General features: G+C 38.8%; 2 protein-coding genes across 5 annotated transcripts in view; one reads left to right on the forward strand and one right to left on the reverse strand.

Annotated features, from left to right (window-relative positions):
• CWC15 (CWC15 spliceosome associated protein homolog) lies at positions 1-11,096 on the reverse strand. 2 transcript variants are annotated; one of them, XM_037163464.2, is made up of 8 exons: positions 10,997-11,096; positions 9,606-9,745; positions 8,914-9,026; positions 8,193-8,281; positions 6,680-6,793; positions 3,147-3,265; positions 720-880; positions 1-311 (listed from the first exon to the last, which is right to left on the reverse strand). In XM_037163464.2, the coding sequence occupies exons 2-7, from the start codon at positions 9,734-9,736 to the stop codon at positions 751-753; spliced, it is 696 nt and encodes a 231-aa protein (XP_037019359.1). In that variant the 5' UTR covers positions 9,737-9,745; positions 10,997-11,096; the 3' UTR covers positions 1-311; positions 720-750. The 2 variants fall into 2 exon arrangements, with proteins under 2 accessions (XP_037019359.1, XP_037019358.1); XM_037163463.2 differs by having other exon boundaries at positions 1-880.
• The window catches only part of KDM4D (lysine demethylase 4D), a 27,411-nt gene continuing 23,786 nt past the window's right edge, over positions 11,081-14,705 (forward strand). The window contains exons 1-3 of one of the 3 annotated variants that reach the window (XM_053670471.1): positions 11,081-11,166; positions 11,329-11,573; positions 13,185-13,278. The gene's annotated coding sequence lies outside the window, so the exon portion shown is untranslated. Of the gene's footprint in view, positions 11,173-11,231; positions 11,574-13,184; positions 13,279-14,705 lie in introns of those variants that run through there. The other 2 variants (XM_037163462.2, XM_037163461.2) reach the window with 2 other exon arrangements.

Raw genomic sequence — 14,705 nt, forward strand, 5'->3', positions numbered from 1 at the left:
TCCAATTTCCAAAGTTTTTATTTCATGCATTGATTTTTAAATTTTCTTATGCTTTGTCTCTAATGTGTGTCACTGTGCAAACTCTCATTCCAGAGAAACCTGGAGGCTGGGGATCCAGGACACAGTGAGAGCCACAGGCCTCCCAGGGATGCTTCATTAGTTCGTCTTGGGCCAAGAAAGAAGCCTCCGTACAAGTTAAGACACCCCGGGCTCCCTCAGGCGCACATCGGGGCGCTTCCTGGTTGATGACACATTTCCATAGCATCAAGTGGTCCACAATGAAATGAATCCCTTTCATCTTTCATCACATTCTTTTAAAAAACAGAGAGGATACCAGGAGTTAACTGACCATAAATCAATGTTAGAGAAACGAGAAGAAAAAGTTAATGTACAAAGAAACACAATACACACACAAAAAAATGCAGTGTTTTATAAGCTGCATACAGTTCAACAAAAAAGTTGGGGAACACAGATATGGTTATTTAGATTATGAAAAGCATTCATTACAAGAAGATAATCTTTCCAATTTTAAAAAGAAAACATGACTGGAAATATTCAGACTGGAAGCTGGGATAAATAATTCCCATGTCCGTATCAAATAAGGTGTCAATCAAGGAAAAGATATTTTGGAGCTTAAAATTAGAGAAGCCTATTCACAATTTAAATGGAGGGAAAGAAAAAAACCAACCAACCAAAATAAAGTCAGAGTGATTATTTACATTTTATAGTCTTTAAGCACATAAAACTGCACTATTTAATATATTTCTCCATAAACTTTTTGTGAAACTCAGATCGCAGCGTATCGTTGACAAATCTTTTGTCTTTCTTCTGATCATCTACTCCCTTCGCACAGTTCTTGAAAACAACATCGTCGTCCCACCTGAAGGAAAGAAAATAGAGCATTCTTAAAATGCCTGTATTAGGAGACAACACTATGTGAATTGTATGTATATAAAGAGGCAGCAATTACACCCAAAAGAATACAATAATTTTGAATAGGTTGTAATCATGCACTATAACAGCGGAAAGGGCAATTTCCTGTTCAGAACATAGAGAACATTCTCATTACTTCTCCAATACGAGAGGCTTTGATCAACTCGGCAGAAATACGTAAATTTTCATTACATACCTATCAAATGTTTCCAGGTCTAAATCAAAAAGTACTTGATACCACCCTAATTAGTACAGACAACTCTAGATAATAACTGACCAATTTACGGTAGTTCGAATGGTGTGGTTTTAAGGATCTCCATCAGTTAACATTTAGTAATCATCCCCTGTGGCATTCACATTTTTGGACAACGAAAGGAGAAGGAAGTACTGGCATTAACAGTTAAGGCTCGTATACAGTACTGGTGCACGTCTGCACCAGCCAACAGAAACAGCAGCTGCAGAGCTCAGGGCAGAACTGTGGCTGCATTATTCTGGTTGGGTTTCATTATGCACAGGCACCTATGCAGGGGCTATACAATACATATTTTAAAGGAAACTAAGAGTGTAATTTCAAAGTATCATTTTTGCATGTAAAACACAAACCCATTATGTAATATACATATAGCACATACTCTCACAGATACATATAAAACGAAAGGCCGCGTAATGTGTGTTTATGTGCACATGTATCCATGCCAGAAGAAACTACACATGAAAACAAGCAAAGAACACGGGCATCTTTGGAAAACAGCGTTAAGAAGTCATCATGGTGCGGGACACAGGTATGTGAAAAGCTGAGCAGAGCTGGGTCAAATGTGACCTGCGTATTAAGACCCGATCCAATCTCCAAACAATTCCATCTGAATGTGAACAAGGCAAACAAATTATACAGTTTAATATGAATATAATCAATGCAGTTTTGTCCTATCCAGTCTTCCATGTGGCTACTGGCTGCTCCTTCTTAGCCTAGGTTTTCTTCACTCAAAGTTCATTCCATCAGTATTTACTGAGCACCTAGTGTGTACTGGGTACCTATCTAATCCCTAAACATCACCCCGGGCTCAGTGCCCTGACCTCTCCCGCTAGTTGAACTCCTTCTCTAGGTGCCCTCGTCTAGTCTTCATGGCTTTAGAAAACTTCTGTAAGTTGACAGCTTCCAAATTAATTATCTCCAGCCTGGATTCACTCCAGAACCATTTCTCAAGCTCTGTAGTCAACACCCCCACATAGATTTACACAACATTCTGAACTTAACATGTCTTGTATCTGTCAAGTCCCCCACCCCACCTTTATAAGGTGATCAAGGAAGCCTACAGGGTTCCTTGATCACCTTATAAAAATAACACAACCTTCCCCCCACTCTGCACTTCCTGTAAGCTGTTCTATTTTCCTACGTATCACTGTCTGAAGTACTATATTCAACATTTACTTATATTCTCTCCCCTTTCCTCCTTCTACTTCACCCCTCCACACACACACGCACACCATGAGGAAGAGTTAACACGCCAGGCCTGAAACCGCTGTCCTTAGAAAGGCCCACCTGCACCTGGACACTTGGACTCCAGGAACCTTCTCACTACCACTGCCTAGACTGTTTGCACAGATAATGTAGTTTATCCAGAACCCTTGTTTCCCTTCCGGGAGTCTGAATTTTGGTACGTGCTAGGCAGATACCGGCCCATGGGCACTGAGTCTCTAGTGGGCTTCCCTGGGCGGAAACATTGCACGTTACTGTATTCTCACTGTTAGGGGACAGGACGTGCCTGTGTGACACCTCATGGAAGGGACAGAGCGTACGGAAGCACACACCTGGATCGCTGTGATGCCCTTTCCCCTCACGATCTGTCACTGTACTGTGCTTGCCATGGGTACAACTACACGCTAACTCCCCGAGTCCTTCCAGTGGGTCCCTGAATGTGAAGGGAGGTCTTGGGGACCCTCGACACAAAGTTACACCTAAAATGTAAACTCTGTGGCATCAAAGGCTCAGTGCTCTGCTCTGCCTCTAAAGCTTAGAACAGTATTGGGTACACAGCTGGTTACTGTAAATATCTACTGTAAATAAGTTATTTCTTTCATTCTCCTTCTTCCATTCCTGCAAAATCTGACAGAGTATCAGTGCAAAGTGGGATTTTAGAGGCTCTATATCATATAGTTTGCTGTAAAACTCATCATCTGTGTGTATATATTTCTAACTCATTACTGTACAGTACCTTCTTTTAACTTTGAAGTTGGCCTGAGGCTGGGATGGGCCGGTGAGGTTAAGCAGAGGGTTTCCACTCAGAATGTTTTCCATACGAATCCTTTCTTCTTCAGCTTTTTGCTCTTGTTCCTGTCAATGACAGGGGAAGATTCATATTTATTTATGGTAACTCCAGGGTCAACATTCTCACACAACTCCCATTTAAAAGACTGGTAGGAATAAGCATTTAGGTGGTGGGGACTTTCTTTGTTTTTCAGGGTGTTTTTTTTTTGTCTTCAAAACATGCCAGAGAAGTCTCACTTATCAAAATAAAATAATTTCACATTTTATGATAAATACTTCATGCATGCCATCATCACACATTCATTAGTCTCTTCTGACTCTGAAATCTGTCAGATATATACTTAAATCTATTTTCTTTCTTGAGGTAAACACAAAATTGCTTATTTTAAGAGAGTACACCAATACACATTCTAGCAATTTAAGTACATATTAAACATCAAGACACATTTAGCAAAGCTATTACCTCGATTTTTAAGAAAAGATTTCATTTATTTATCTTTAGAGAGGAAGGGAAGAAGAGAGGGAGAGAAACGTCAATGTATGGTTGCATCTCATGAGTCCCCTGCTGGGAACCGGCCTGCAACCCAGGCATGTGCCCTGACTGGGAATCGAACCTCGATCCTCTGGTTCGCAGGCCTGTGTTCAATCCACTGAGCTACACCAGCCAGGGCTATTACCTCAAATTTTAAAGGGCTATACATAACTGATTATAAATGCTTATTATCTTCAGTTACTAACAATGTAAACTTGCACCTCTAGGATTGGTGACAAGTTATTATTAGCCAAGAAGTATCTCCTATAACAAGACACTATCAAAATTACATTGTTAACATGTACTTCTACAAATTTACCTGAGGTTTATCCATTTTGTTCTTATTATTTACTGGTACTCTCTATTTTTATACTTCTCATACCATATAATCATGTCCTTCCTCACTTTTATTTTAGCATTAACCTCTTTAAATCCAAATCCCCCTCAGTTTCATTCTTAGAATTAGGAATATAAAATGTCTAAAACCTTAACCACAGCTTCCAGATCTACCCGATCCAACGCCCTCTTAAACCAAAGGCAGACCCCACCTTCCTGTGTCCTGGGGGCGACAGAAACATATGGCCTCATGGACCAAGGAAAAAGGCTTCCTGGAAGTCCATTTAAAATGTATTTGTTAAACCATTTGGAAAAACAACTGACTTCCAATGCATGTTAATGATACTTCATTTTAACATCCAAATATGAACACTGGGTTTCATTTTTTTTTAATGAGACCAACTAGCTGAAAGGTGAGAAAATTCAATTTTCAGGGGAAAAAATATTTCAGGCCATTGCTCAGACTTTTGACAGAGTTAGGAATATTTTCCAGATAGCTTACTATAAATTATATATTTTAAATAAATATTGATGCTGAAATTTAAGACATTTCTCTGAAATACTAGAAAACTAGGAACTCAAGTATACAATGTGTCCAAACTTATAATGATGCATGTGATGTAATAAGGTCCTGGCCATTCTAAGTTTTGAATATATCTGCTTTAGAGTTGTTGGTTGGTTACCACACAGCTCTGGAAAAAGAAGGTGCCAATTCTTTTCATATTCAAGTACCAGGTACATTATGCTTTATGAACACAGGCTAAAGGCTATGCAGCCTATGGGTCAAATCTAAACCACCCCATTTGGTAAATAAGATTTTACTGGAATACAGTCTCGTTCATTCATTTATGTACTGTCTGTGGCTGCTTGTGCTACAACAAGCAGAGCTGAATAGTTGCGACAGGGGCTTTGTGGCCCATAAGCCGAACATAGTTATGATCTGGCCCTTTACAGAAAAGTTTCCCAGCCTCTGACACAGGCAGAACGGTTTGGAGTGTTATTTTGGGACACTCAAAGACCAACCACTAGAAAGCCAGGGAACCGGGCAGAAGACCTAAAACTGTCAGCAACCCCAGCAAACACCAACACACTTTATACAGATCACATCAGCCTCACAAAATTACAGGACCTTCTGTCTAAAATGTTTATCCTCCCTAAAGCTTAACCAATGCATTTAAATCGCTCATTTTTATGCATTTACAACCATTAGACTAACCAAACAGTATTTGGAATAGAACAACTGCCCTCTAGTGGTGTACAAGTGATATGAGGAATGTTCTTAAACCCTGTTTTCTACAATGAAATATAAAAATTATAAGCTATTATAGGCGTTTTGCTTTCTTATGCCAAACTTTGATAAGAACTGAATATTAAAATATTTTTCTTCCAATCTGAATTCTAGCAGTCTTCAAAGCTTAGCCCAAATTTGACATCTTTTCTGAATTCTTCCCTGACCCTTCTGACTTACTCGAAGTCCACCTCCCTAGATTCCAAGTATTAAATTAACCTGCATCAATCTTTTTTCAAAGTTGTCTTCTTTTTTTAAAACAGAACAAGGCTGCTCTGTTCTGGCTGAAAGTGGAGGCCAATATCTCAACTTGAACATCTTACAAAGTATCAAATTTAACATATTCCCAATGGAATTCATCATCTTGCTCTCTATCTAAATACACCCATCTTTTTGTATTCCCTGTGTTAGTGTACCGCACCAATATCTACCCAGAAAATGGGGGTCATCTTTACCGACACATCTGACAGCCACTTTAGATAGAGCTATCAAGAAGGTCTGTTCTACCTTCTTGATAACTCTATCAGCATCTGCTCACTTCTTTTGATTCCAACTTCTCTTATGCACGACACTCAAAACTGCATGTGAGGCTTACTGGTACAGTCTCCTTTCCAAGAACTGAGGGTACATCAGTTCTTTCCAATGTACCCTCAATACTCCTGCCAGAGTAATCTTTCAAAAGTGCATATGCAATCTCACCTATCTTGTTGAAATTAACGAGCTTTACAAATTATCCTTCAGAACAGAGTGCAAACTCCTTTAGCGTTTATTTACAAACCTAATGCTTTTAACCTGCTTTTGCCTCCCCAGCTTCATTACCTATTTTTATTACTATGAATTCTAGTTAATCCTTACAACTATCTTTAAGTTAGGTAGCCTTTTTTTCCATTGTGTAAATTGAGAGACTGTTGACAGACTCCTTCAACAAGTCCCTGGAAAGAAGACTGAGGTAGAGACCAGAAGGGGAATGAGGATGGCCTCATTCCATCAGTGAGTTCTTTGTAGGCCATGACTAAATCTTAATCATTTGTAATTGTTCTGACACTTAACTGACATTAACTAAATGTCTGTTGAACAAACAAAAAATAAGTGAATAAAGAACAACTTGATAAGTATTATTAAGTATGTCTGAACTACTTGGAAAGAATTTCTAACATAACCAAGACACTTAAAATGTCACAAAATGATCAGATTTATAGTCTACAAGTCCTACAATATCTAGACATGGCAAGGACAATTTCTAATACAAGATAATACCTGAATTAAAAATAGACCCACTTTAGTTTATGCAAGAAGACGTAAATATTTAACATTTTGATTTTACCTTCCGGGCTTGCTCTTCAGCTCTTTCTTTTTTAATTTTTTCCAGTTCTGCGAGGAGAGCTGCAGTGTCATCATCATCACTCTCCTCTTCAAAGTCTTCATCTTCATCTTCCTCCTTAAAAAAGAATGTGATGGCCCAAGACATTAGAGAGAAAATTCACATTTTTCATTTTTTTCCCATAAAAATTACACGGATCAAATAGATCTTTGGAGCAGGAATAATTTTCCTAGTACTAAAGATAAACACACCTTTATATGATTAAAATGAACAACCAACCCCCCCCAAAAGCTTCTGAATACTTACTAAAATGTCAACCTCTCACAAATTTTAGAGAGTATAATAACTAATAGTATAACAAAGTGCCTTTCAAACTTACAGGATCAAAAGGGAATTTAGATATAAAAGTATTTCTAACACCAGAAAAGGAACACTTTACACTGATACATAGTACATGTGTACATAGTGTCATCACCCTGAGAATCAAAAATAGTTTATTACAGCTCAAAACAGCTTTAAACTAGGAAGAATAATCAAAAGTACAAAAAGGTCGCTAAATTCTCAGAAGAAACCAATTTCAAATGAATAATCATTAAGTCTCACTGAATTCCTCGCACTTAATTACTAAATGATTTAACCCAATCTGTTCACTCTAGAATTAACTGCTGATACATATGCTTAATTAGATGCTACTCAAGAAAGGTCACTTGGATTTTTTCACTGTATGTAGAAAATGGCAAATTAATTATAGACTATGGGTCCTGTTCAATTTTAATGTAAACTAAAGCACTAGTCCTTAAAAACCACTTAGACCCACTTAGGTCACTTCCCTCCCTAAGCACAGAGGGAGCCTCTAAGTGTGCCGCACACCTGGATGGCGTGGTGAGCATCTAACTCGGAAAGGCACTTGGCGTAACTCTAGGGGCTGCTATTGATGGAGCCCCATTCTGAAGAGTGCCCTCTGGAGGTTTTTGTAACATGGGAGCCCAATCACAAAGTTTTAACAGAGGGAATTATTTTTTAGGGAAGCAAATCTTTATTAGATCACTTCCTTATTTGGTTCCTGAGAGCTCAAACTTGTTTTTGAAGTTTGAATAACCACATAGTAATACTTTTTGTTTTAAAATCAACTATAAAGTCTGCCCTGATAGGTGTGGCTCAGGTGGTTGGGCGTCATCCTGCAGAGTAAAAGGTTGCCAGTTCAAGTCCTGGACAGGCCACATGACTGGGTGGCGGGTTCAGTTCCCCACTGAAGCTTGTTCATGAGGCAACCCATCGATATTTCTCTCTGACATCAATGATTCCCTCCCCTTCTTTCTCTTTCTCCCTCCCTTCCTCTTTCTAAAAGTAAATAAATAAAATCTTTAAAAAATAAAGTAAAATCAACAATAAGGTTTAGCATTTGAATAACAGTTAAGTAAAAATAAAGGGCACTTCTTAAAGACAAAAGAGTAAAAAAATATTTCAGAGAACAATATGAACTACTATGGCGATAAAAGGAGGAAACAAAACATACATCTGTTAGAGGATCATCTGCATCGAGGTTGGCAGCGGGAATCTGGTCTAACCGAGGCTTCTTTGACACTGAAGACGAGGTTGTATGTTCTGGGGATAAACAAACATTATATAGCTTACTGCAACAAATACTGTATTTCATGTAACACCTTAGGGACCTGTGAGCACAAACAATTAATTGATAGATTATAACTGTCATGACAGCAGGAATCGAAACCACAGTGCTTGGTAAATAAGCCCTTGGTAATAAATAGTTGTTGAATACGTTAATGAAAGCACTGATTTTAACATGGGAACTGTAGCCTCTCCCAGGAAATTTAAAGACTAGTTCACATATACTGTAAATATACACCCCCAGATGCCTTCCAAGCCAGTGGCAAAAATGGGAGAACTCCACAGACAGAAACTGTGGGGCCTTAAAATTCCGGCTCTTGTAAATAGTCAAAAACCCCTTGATCTGAACTGAAACAATGACTGCTGAATATCCCCGGGTCATCTTGTTCCTTCCAATACAGAACCATAAAAAGATGGAGCTGGAATCGGCCTCAGTATTATCTGTAATCTAACCATATTAGTTAGCAAAGTGTTTCAACTCACACCAATATTTAAAACAAACAAAGTAATCCATTACAATTACCAAATTAAAAAAAAAATTAAACTGTCAAAATTATAAAAAAATGTCAATAATTTTATGCAAGGAATGTCTGAGGTAGTGTTGGTACCTCGAGTTGGGCGGTCCCTGTTTTTTTCCCTTGCAGCAGCTCGCTCTCTCTCTTCCAGCTCTCTTCTGAAGTCACGGTTCCGAACCTCTTCAGGGGCATCCTGAGTGGCCTGTCTAAAGTAGGAACAAACCAGGGCAAAAATGTTTCTTAAAAATACACATGGCTGTAGCAACGGAGGAAACATCACAAAAAAGCAGCTTTGTCCTTGAGTCTCTAAAGTACAGAAGAAGGAACTGGACAACATTATTACTCTAATATGTGGGTTGCTAACAGGCATCCTTGTGATATTCCCAGTATTTCAAGAACCCTGAAATGAATCACATATATTCCTATAATAATGCTACAAATCAATTAAAATGTCTACTTTTTGTCAGTAGGTCAACTCGGCATGTTACAATAACACTTTTAGGCTCATATTGATTAGTACTGACAGTGCATTGTCTTTCTGAAGTGATGTATTATTTTTCCATCTACATGCGGATATTCTTGATTAATAGGAATTTCTGATTAAGAAATACCCAGTTGTTTTTTTTATAATCATAGAGCATAATTTTAGTGTTAGATATTCTATAGCATTCTACTCGTATAAAATAAATGTGATATAAACCTAAACATGCTACCATCTCATGACCATGCCATTTAACCAATTTCATCTTGCTTTGTGAACAATAAAACATGAAAGTCTTCATTACCTATATTTTATTTTTGTATGTGAGGGAAGGTCTCTACTAGAATACTGCTTTGAGAGTTGGCTCAAATCACCTTCTCCTTTTCCTCTCCCACCTCTTGCAGGTTCAAATGTTGGCCGAGCTGCTGTCGTCATCTTTTATGCCTTGAAGAAAAACAGTATCAAGTTATTTCCTATATGACAGATTATCATTCTTAAAGTGTTGACATCCATCCTTGAGAAATAATTTTGTAACTCATTCTCCCAAATTTACTTAAATAATCTCAAACAAAAGTTCTCAAGAAAACAAGTAATGAAGCTCGGGGTGTACAAGGAATATGGCTTCTTAGGTTAACTCCCACTGAGTACAAAAAATTCTGTTTTAAAGATCTATCTGAATGTGTGCTCCTGTTGTCCTGGCTCTACAGCCCTGGGCAAGTCGCTTAGCTTAAAATTTTGTCATCTGTGGAATGGGGATATTTCTCATAGAATTATTTGACAAGGGCAAAGCCCTTGTAAAATACAGCATAGCCATGAGAGAGTATTAAAAATTCTCAACTCCCCCAGAATCCCTAATGTTCACGTTTTATCTAAACTCACACAACATAAAGTAGGCTAGTAACTACAAAAAGAATATTTAAAAATCCCACAAAAAATATACTCTAATCACAATTACTGAATGTCCTGGATTAAAGTGTGCTAAAAACTTCAGTAACGGTTACCTAGGCAAAGTCCTTCAACCTTTTTGTTGATCCGCCTTTCTCTTACAGCCTACAGCATAATAAAAACCAGATCTTTTGTTGGTTATAATTTAAGGAATGCTAAAGAAAACCGAAGCCTCGTCCCCAAAATGTGCTGATAAAACCAGAGACCCGTTCTTTGTTACTTTTGCTTACGGACAGCCAAAATAATCTCCTAGGAGGAGCAACTAAAACCCCGTCGAGCATAGGAAAGAAAGCAAGTGTGCGGGGGATGTTGGGGGAAGCGGCCTATAAATCTCCAGATTTTCAAAAAACGGAAAGGGATTGTATCCATAGGTGGAGAAAAAGGGTTTTCCTGCCGCTGGGGGCGCCGCCGCCTCTCACACATCCCTGGATAATTGTCATTCCCATCTCCCAGGAGTTCACCTTGGGGATGTCACCAAGAACTCTACGCCGATTCGGAGAGGGGTGAGGGGGCCCGATACTGCTTAAGGGAGTCTGCAGTGCTCCCTCCGCGCTGTGCTCCCTCCGCGCTTTGCTCTCTGCAGCGCCGGGGACGCGAAATGCATCCGCCTGCATTGGGCTCCGCCACCCGCCCGCCGCTCTGGGACCTCCTCCATCTACGCTCAGTTCTCAGCCTGCAACTCCGATCCCAACCGCGCTTTCCCGTCCCATTCGGATAAGAAAGACAGACTACTGCTTTCCCGCAGCTCACCTTGGATGAGGTCTGATTCAGCAGCCTCCACAGATCACACTGACTTCATAACGACTCTTCCCTCCCAGAATCCCCTGCACCCGGGACCAAAGCCCAAGACCCGGAAGTAAATCCCAAGCACTTACGCAGTACACCGAGGCGGAGACAGCGACCAATCCGCAGAAGCCAAGGTAGACGTAAGTGTGACGACAGCGAGGGGCGGGGCCGAGACGGCTCAGGGGGCGGGCGTTTGAAATCGGTGCCTCAGAGCTGATCCTAAACATCATTTTATACCTACAAGAACCAATTACTTAATGTCTCTTCCGTCTTTTCCTTCCCCGACCCCCTCCCAGACTCCTTCATTCCGGTACTGCGTGGACGGAAAGCCCCGGTAGCCGACACCACGTCCCCGGCTAGCGAGAGAGAGCGTAGAAAAGGATTACACCAAACTGTTTAAATCCAACGGCTCCTGCTTCCTTTCTCCTGAGCTAGACCCAACAAGCCCAGAGAGTTGGGCAACGGAAAAACTAGTATTTTCATTTAATTGGATATGAAGAAAGAACAAATATATACGGGGGCAACCACGATCTTTATAAAGGTACAATTCCTGCAAAAAATATTAGCCTTCAAAACAAAGGTTGTATTCGTATTGTTTGTTGAAATTTTTATTTAAAATAAGTTCTAACGGGAGGGGAGGTGTCACTATTAGAGATTCATTCATTTATTAATTGACATTGAGCGTTTAGAACGGTGGGCCCAACTGCCAGGAGCACGAGATGCAGTTATAAGATGGCTACTCGTGCATAGGCGAAGTTTTAATAAGACAACGAAGAGGAAGAAAATTAACCGTCGTTCCCTCCCGGTCCCCTTCCTAATCCCCAAGAAACTCTGGGAACAGGGATCTTGTTCGCCTAGTTTATCTTGCTATCTCATCACGTAATCCTTGGTCAAAGTATGCTGAATAACTTATTTGTTAAACAAAAGAAAATTCAACTCCCTCAAGTTTCTAAAGTAAAGAGCTCATAAAATTGAACATTAAAATGCTTTTTTTCCCAGAACTCTTTCTTTGAAACTTAAATGGAAAAAAAAAAAAAAAAGGAAAAAGTCCCTTTCTCCAATAAAGTTTAGGAGGTAATTATTGATTTTTCTTGCTGAAGGTATTTCTCCCCTTCTCTTACACATACTCAATAAAGGACACTTACCATCGTACTAGCCACTCAAACCCAAACCTCAAGGCTTAAATTCCTTTTCATTCACCCTTCACATCCAGTTTCTTTGCAAGTTTTGCCAATTCGCCTTTCCAAATATACTCTAAATTTTATTCTCTATCACTACGCTAGTCAAAGCCACTATTATTTTCCACCTAGATTGTATCTGCTTCCTAATGGATCTACCTGCTTCCTCTTTTGTCCTACATTCAATTTTTCAGATAGCAGCGAGAGTGATTTTTTAAAATTATGCATCAAGTATTGTTAGCTCCCGCATGAAAATCCACTGCAGTTAGAATAAAAATTAAATTTCTTAATGCGGTCTGAGGATCCATCAGGCATAGCCTGGCCTGCCTATCTCCCTGTCTCCCTGACTTTACTTCTATCTAGTCAGTCACTCTTACACACTGAGATCTAGCCATGGCGAACTGGGCATTTCTGTTTCACAAATAAAGATTCCTCTACACTAGCTTTCTTCTGCTGCCTGTGCCCCAGAATAACCATAACCATACCTCAAGTCTCAGTCCAAATGTCACTTCCTAAGTGAGGTTTTCCTTGGTATCTAAATTTGCATCCCAAATCCTCCAACACACATTACCACCCCATCACCCTGTTTTATTTTTTTTGTAGCACTAAACCTACCTGAATGTATTGTATTCAGTATTGGCTTATTGCCCTGTTTCTTGTCCGAAAGGCAGCATAACAAAGTCATTAAGACGATGAGAGCTGTAGCCTGACTGGCTTGGTTCTAAATTCCAGTTCTGCCCTTTCCTTGCCGTGTTGCCTTGAGCAAGCTGTTTTCCCTTTCTGTGCCTTCAGTTTCCTCCTGCGTAAAATGGGAATAATTCTAGTCTGTACTTCATAACGTTATTATAAGGATTACTGAATTAATATTTGTAAAGTGCTTAAAACTGTCTCAGAAAACATTAATTGTTAGTAAATGTTAGCTTTTATTATAATTAATATTATTTTTATTATTATTGTCTATCTTCCTGTATTAGAACATAAGTTCCAGGAAAGCAAGAACCTTGTGTCTCTTGTTCAGTGGTGTATCCTCTGCATATAGAACAGTGCCTGACACATAATAGGTGCTGAGTAAGTATTTGTTGAATGAATGAATGACTGATGCACTATGAAGTGGAGGAATGAGATAACAATGGCAAGATGGTGACACGATTATAGAAAATACCCTTGGTTTTTAAGTTCCAACTTCCCTTATCTGCCCTGAGCCAATCACCCTGATTCGTTTGACTATTAGCCTGTCACCTAATCCTTTTACCATCAACCTTAGTTAAACAACCATCCCGTAATTTCATTAACGTCAACATACCATATAGTCCACGAAATTTAAAGCTTTGACTTCAGTGGTCTGAAAGTATTAATAAGAAAAAGAAACTAAACATTTTTTACTTACCATTTTAAAGTACTAATATGAAAATGAAACTATAAAGCCTTTGACTTAAATGGTTTGAAAGTATAGAAAAAGAAGTGAAAAGTAAGTTTACTGAAAATTTAAAATTCACACTATCATATATAACCTCTGAAGAATTCTCATTTTAAACCGATTACCACAAATACCTAGTTGGGACCTTAATTCTGCCTACCAGTCCTCTTATACTCTCCTAATTGTTTATTTTCTCATTCTGCAATAATGTGATTTCCCACATTCCTCTCCTTAAATCTACTTACCTCTTCCACCCTCTTTCTTTCCTCATCGTCTTTCCCAGGAGTAGATGATATTCTGCCTCTCTGGGAAAATAAAAACTCTTAAACAAGGACTCCGTATCTGCTGTCCAGCAGATCTACCAAACTGCCTTTGTCTATACCTATACCCTCAACTTTACCTGTGTCAGTAAAGATGAGATGACCCAAACCCTTTCCGTTGTTCTCTGGGTCCCAATCCCTCCGGGGCCCATGGGCATCTTGCTATTTTTCTTATTTCTCATAATCTATCTTTTTCAGATCATTCTTACCAGCTTTTGGATATGGTGTAGTACATCATAAGCTTAAAAACTGCTCCTTCATTTTAATATGACAAGGCAGTATTTTAATTCAATGTGAAAAGCATGTTTTATATAATAACATAGCAAAACAGTTTATTCTTGCAGCAGGATGTAATGTAGGAATTTTAGTTTCAAAGTTATGTCCAATCGAATTAAACACCCAATAACTATAGAAATCCTAAGAAGAAAATTTAAGAGACTACTTATACAACCTGGGGTTTGTAAAGAAACTTTGATGGAGGCAGAACACTTAAGAGCTATAAAAGAAATCATTTTAAAAATTCATCTATATAAAAATATAATTTTATAGCAGCTGATGCCAAAAACAAAGTCAAAAGATAAATGCCAGAAGAGTAGACAAATTCTGTAATGTCTCTAACATATAAAGGTGTTTATAACTACCACTATTACTGCAAATACATATAATATAAAAAATACAGACCCCAATACAAAATTGGGCAGTGAATATAAATAGGCCATTCAGAAAAAGCAATTCCAAATAGACAATAAACATGAAAG

Source organism: Artibeus jamaicensis, unplaced genomic scaffold, assembly GCF_021234435.1.
Source record: "Artibeus jamaicensis isolate MK-2021 breed Jamaican fruit bat unplaced genomic scaffold, CSHL_Jam_final contig_585, whole genome shotgun sequence".
Lineage (NCBI taxonomy): Eukaryota > Metazoa > Chordata > Mammalia > Chiroptera > Phyllostomidae > Artibeus > Artibeus jamaicensis.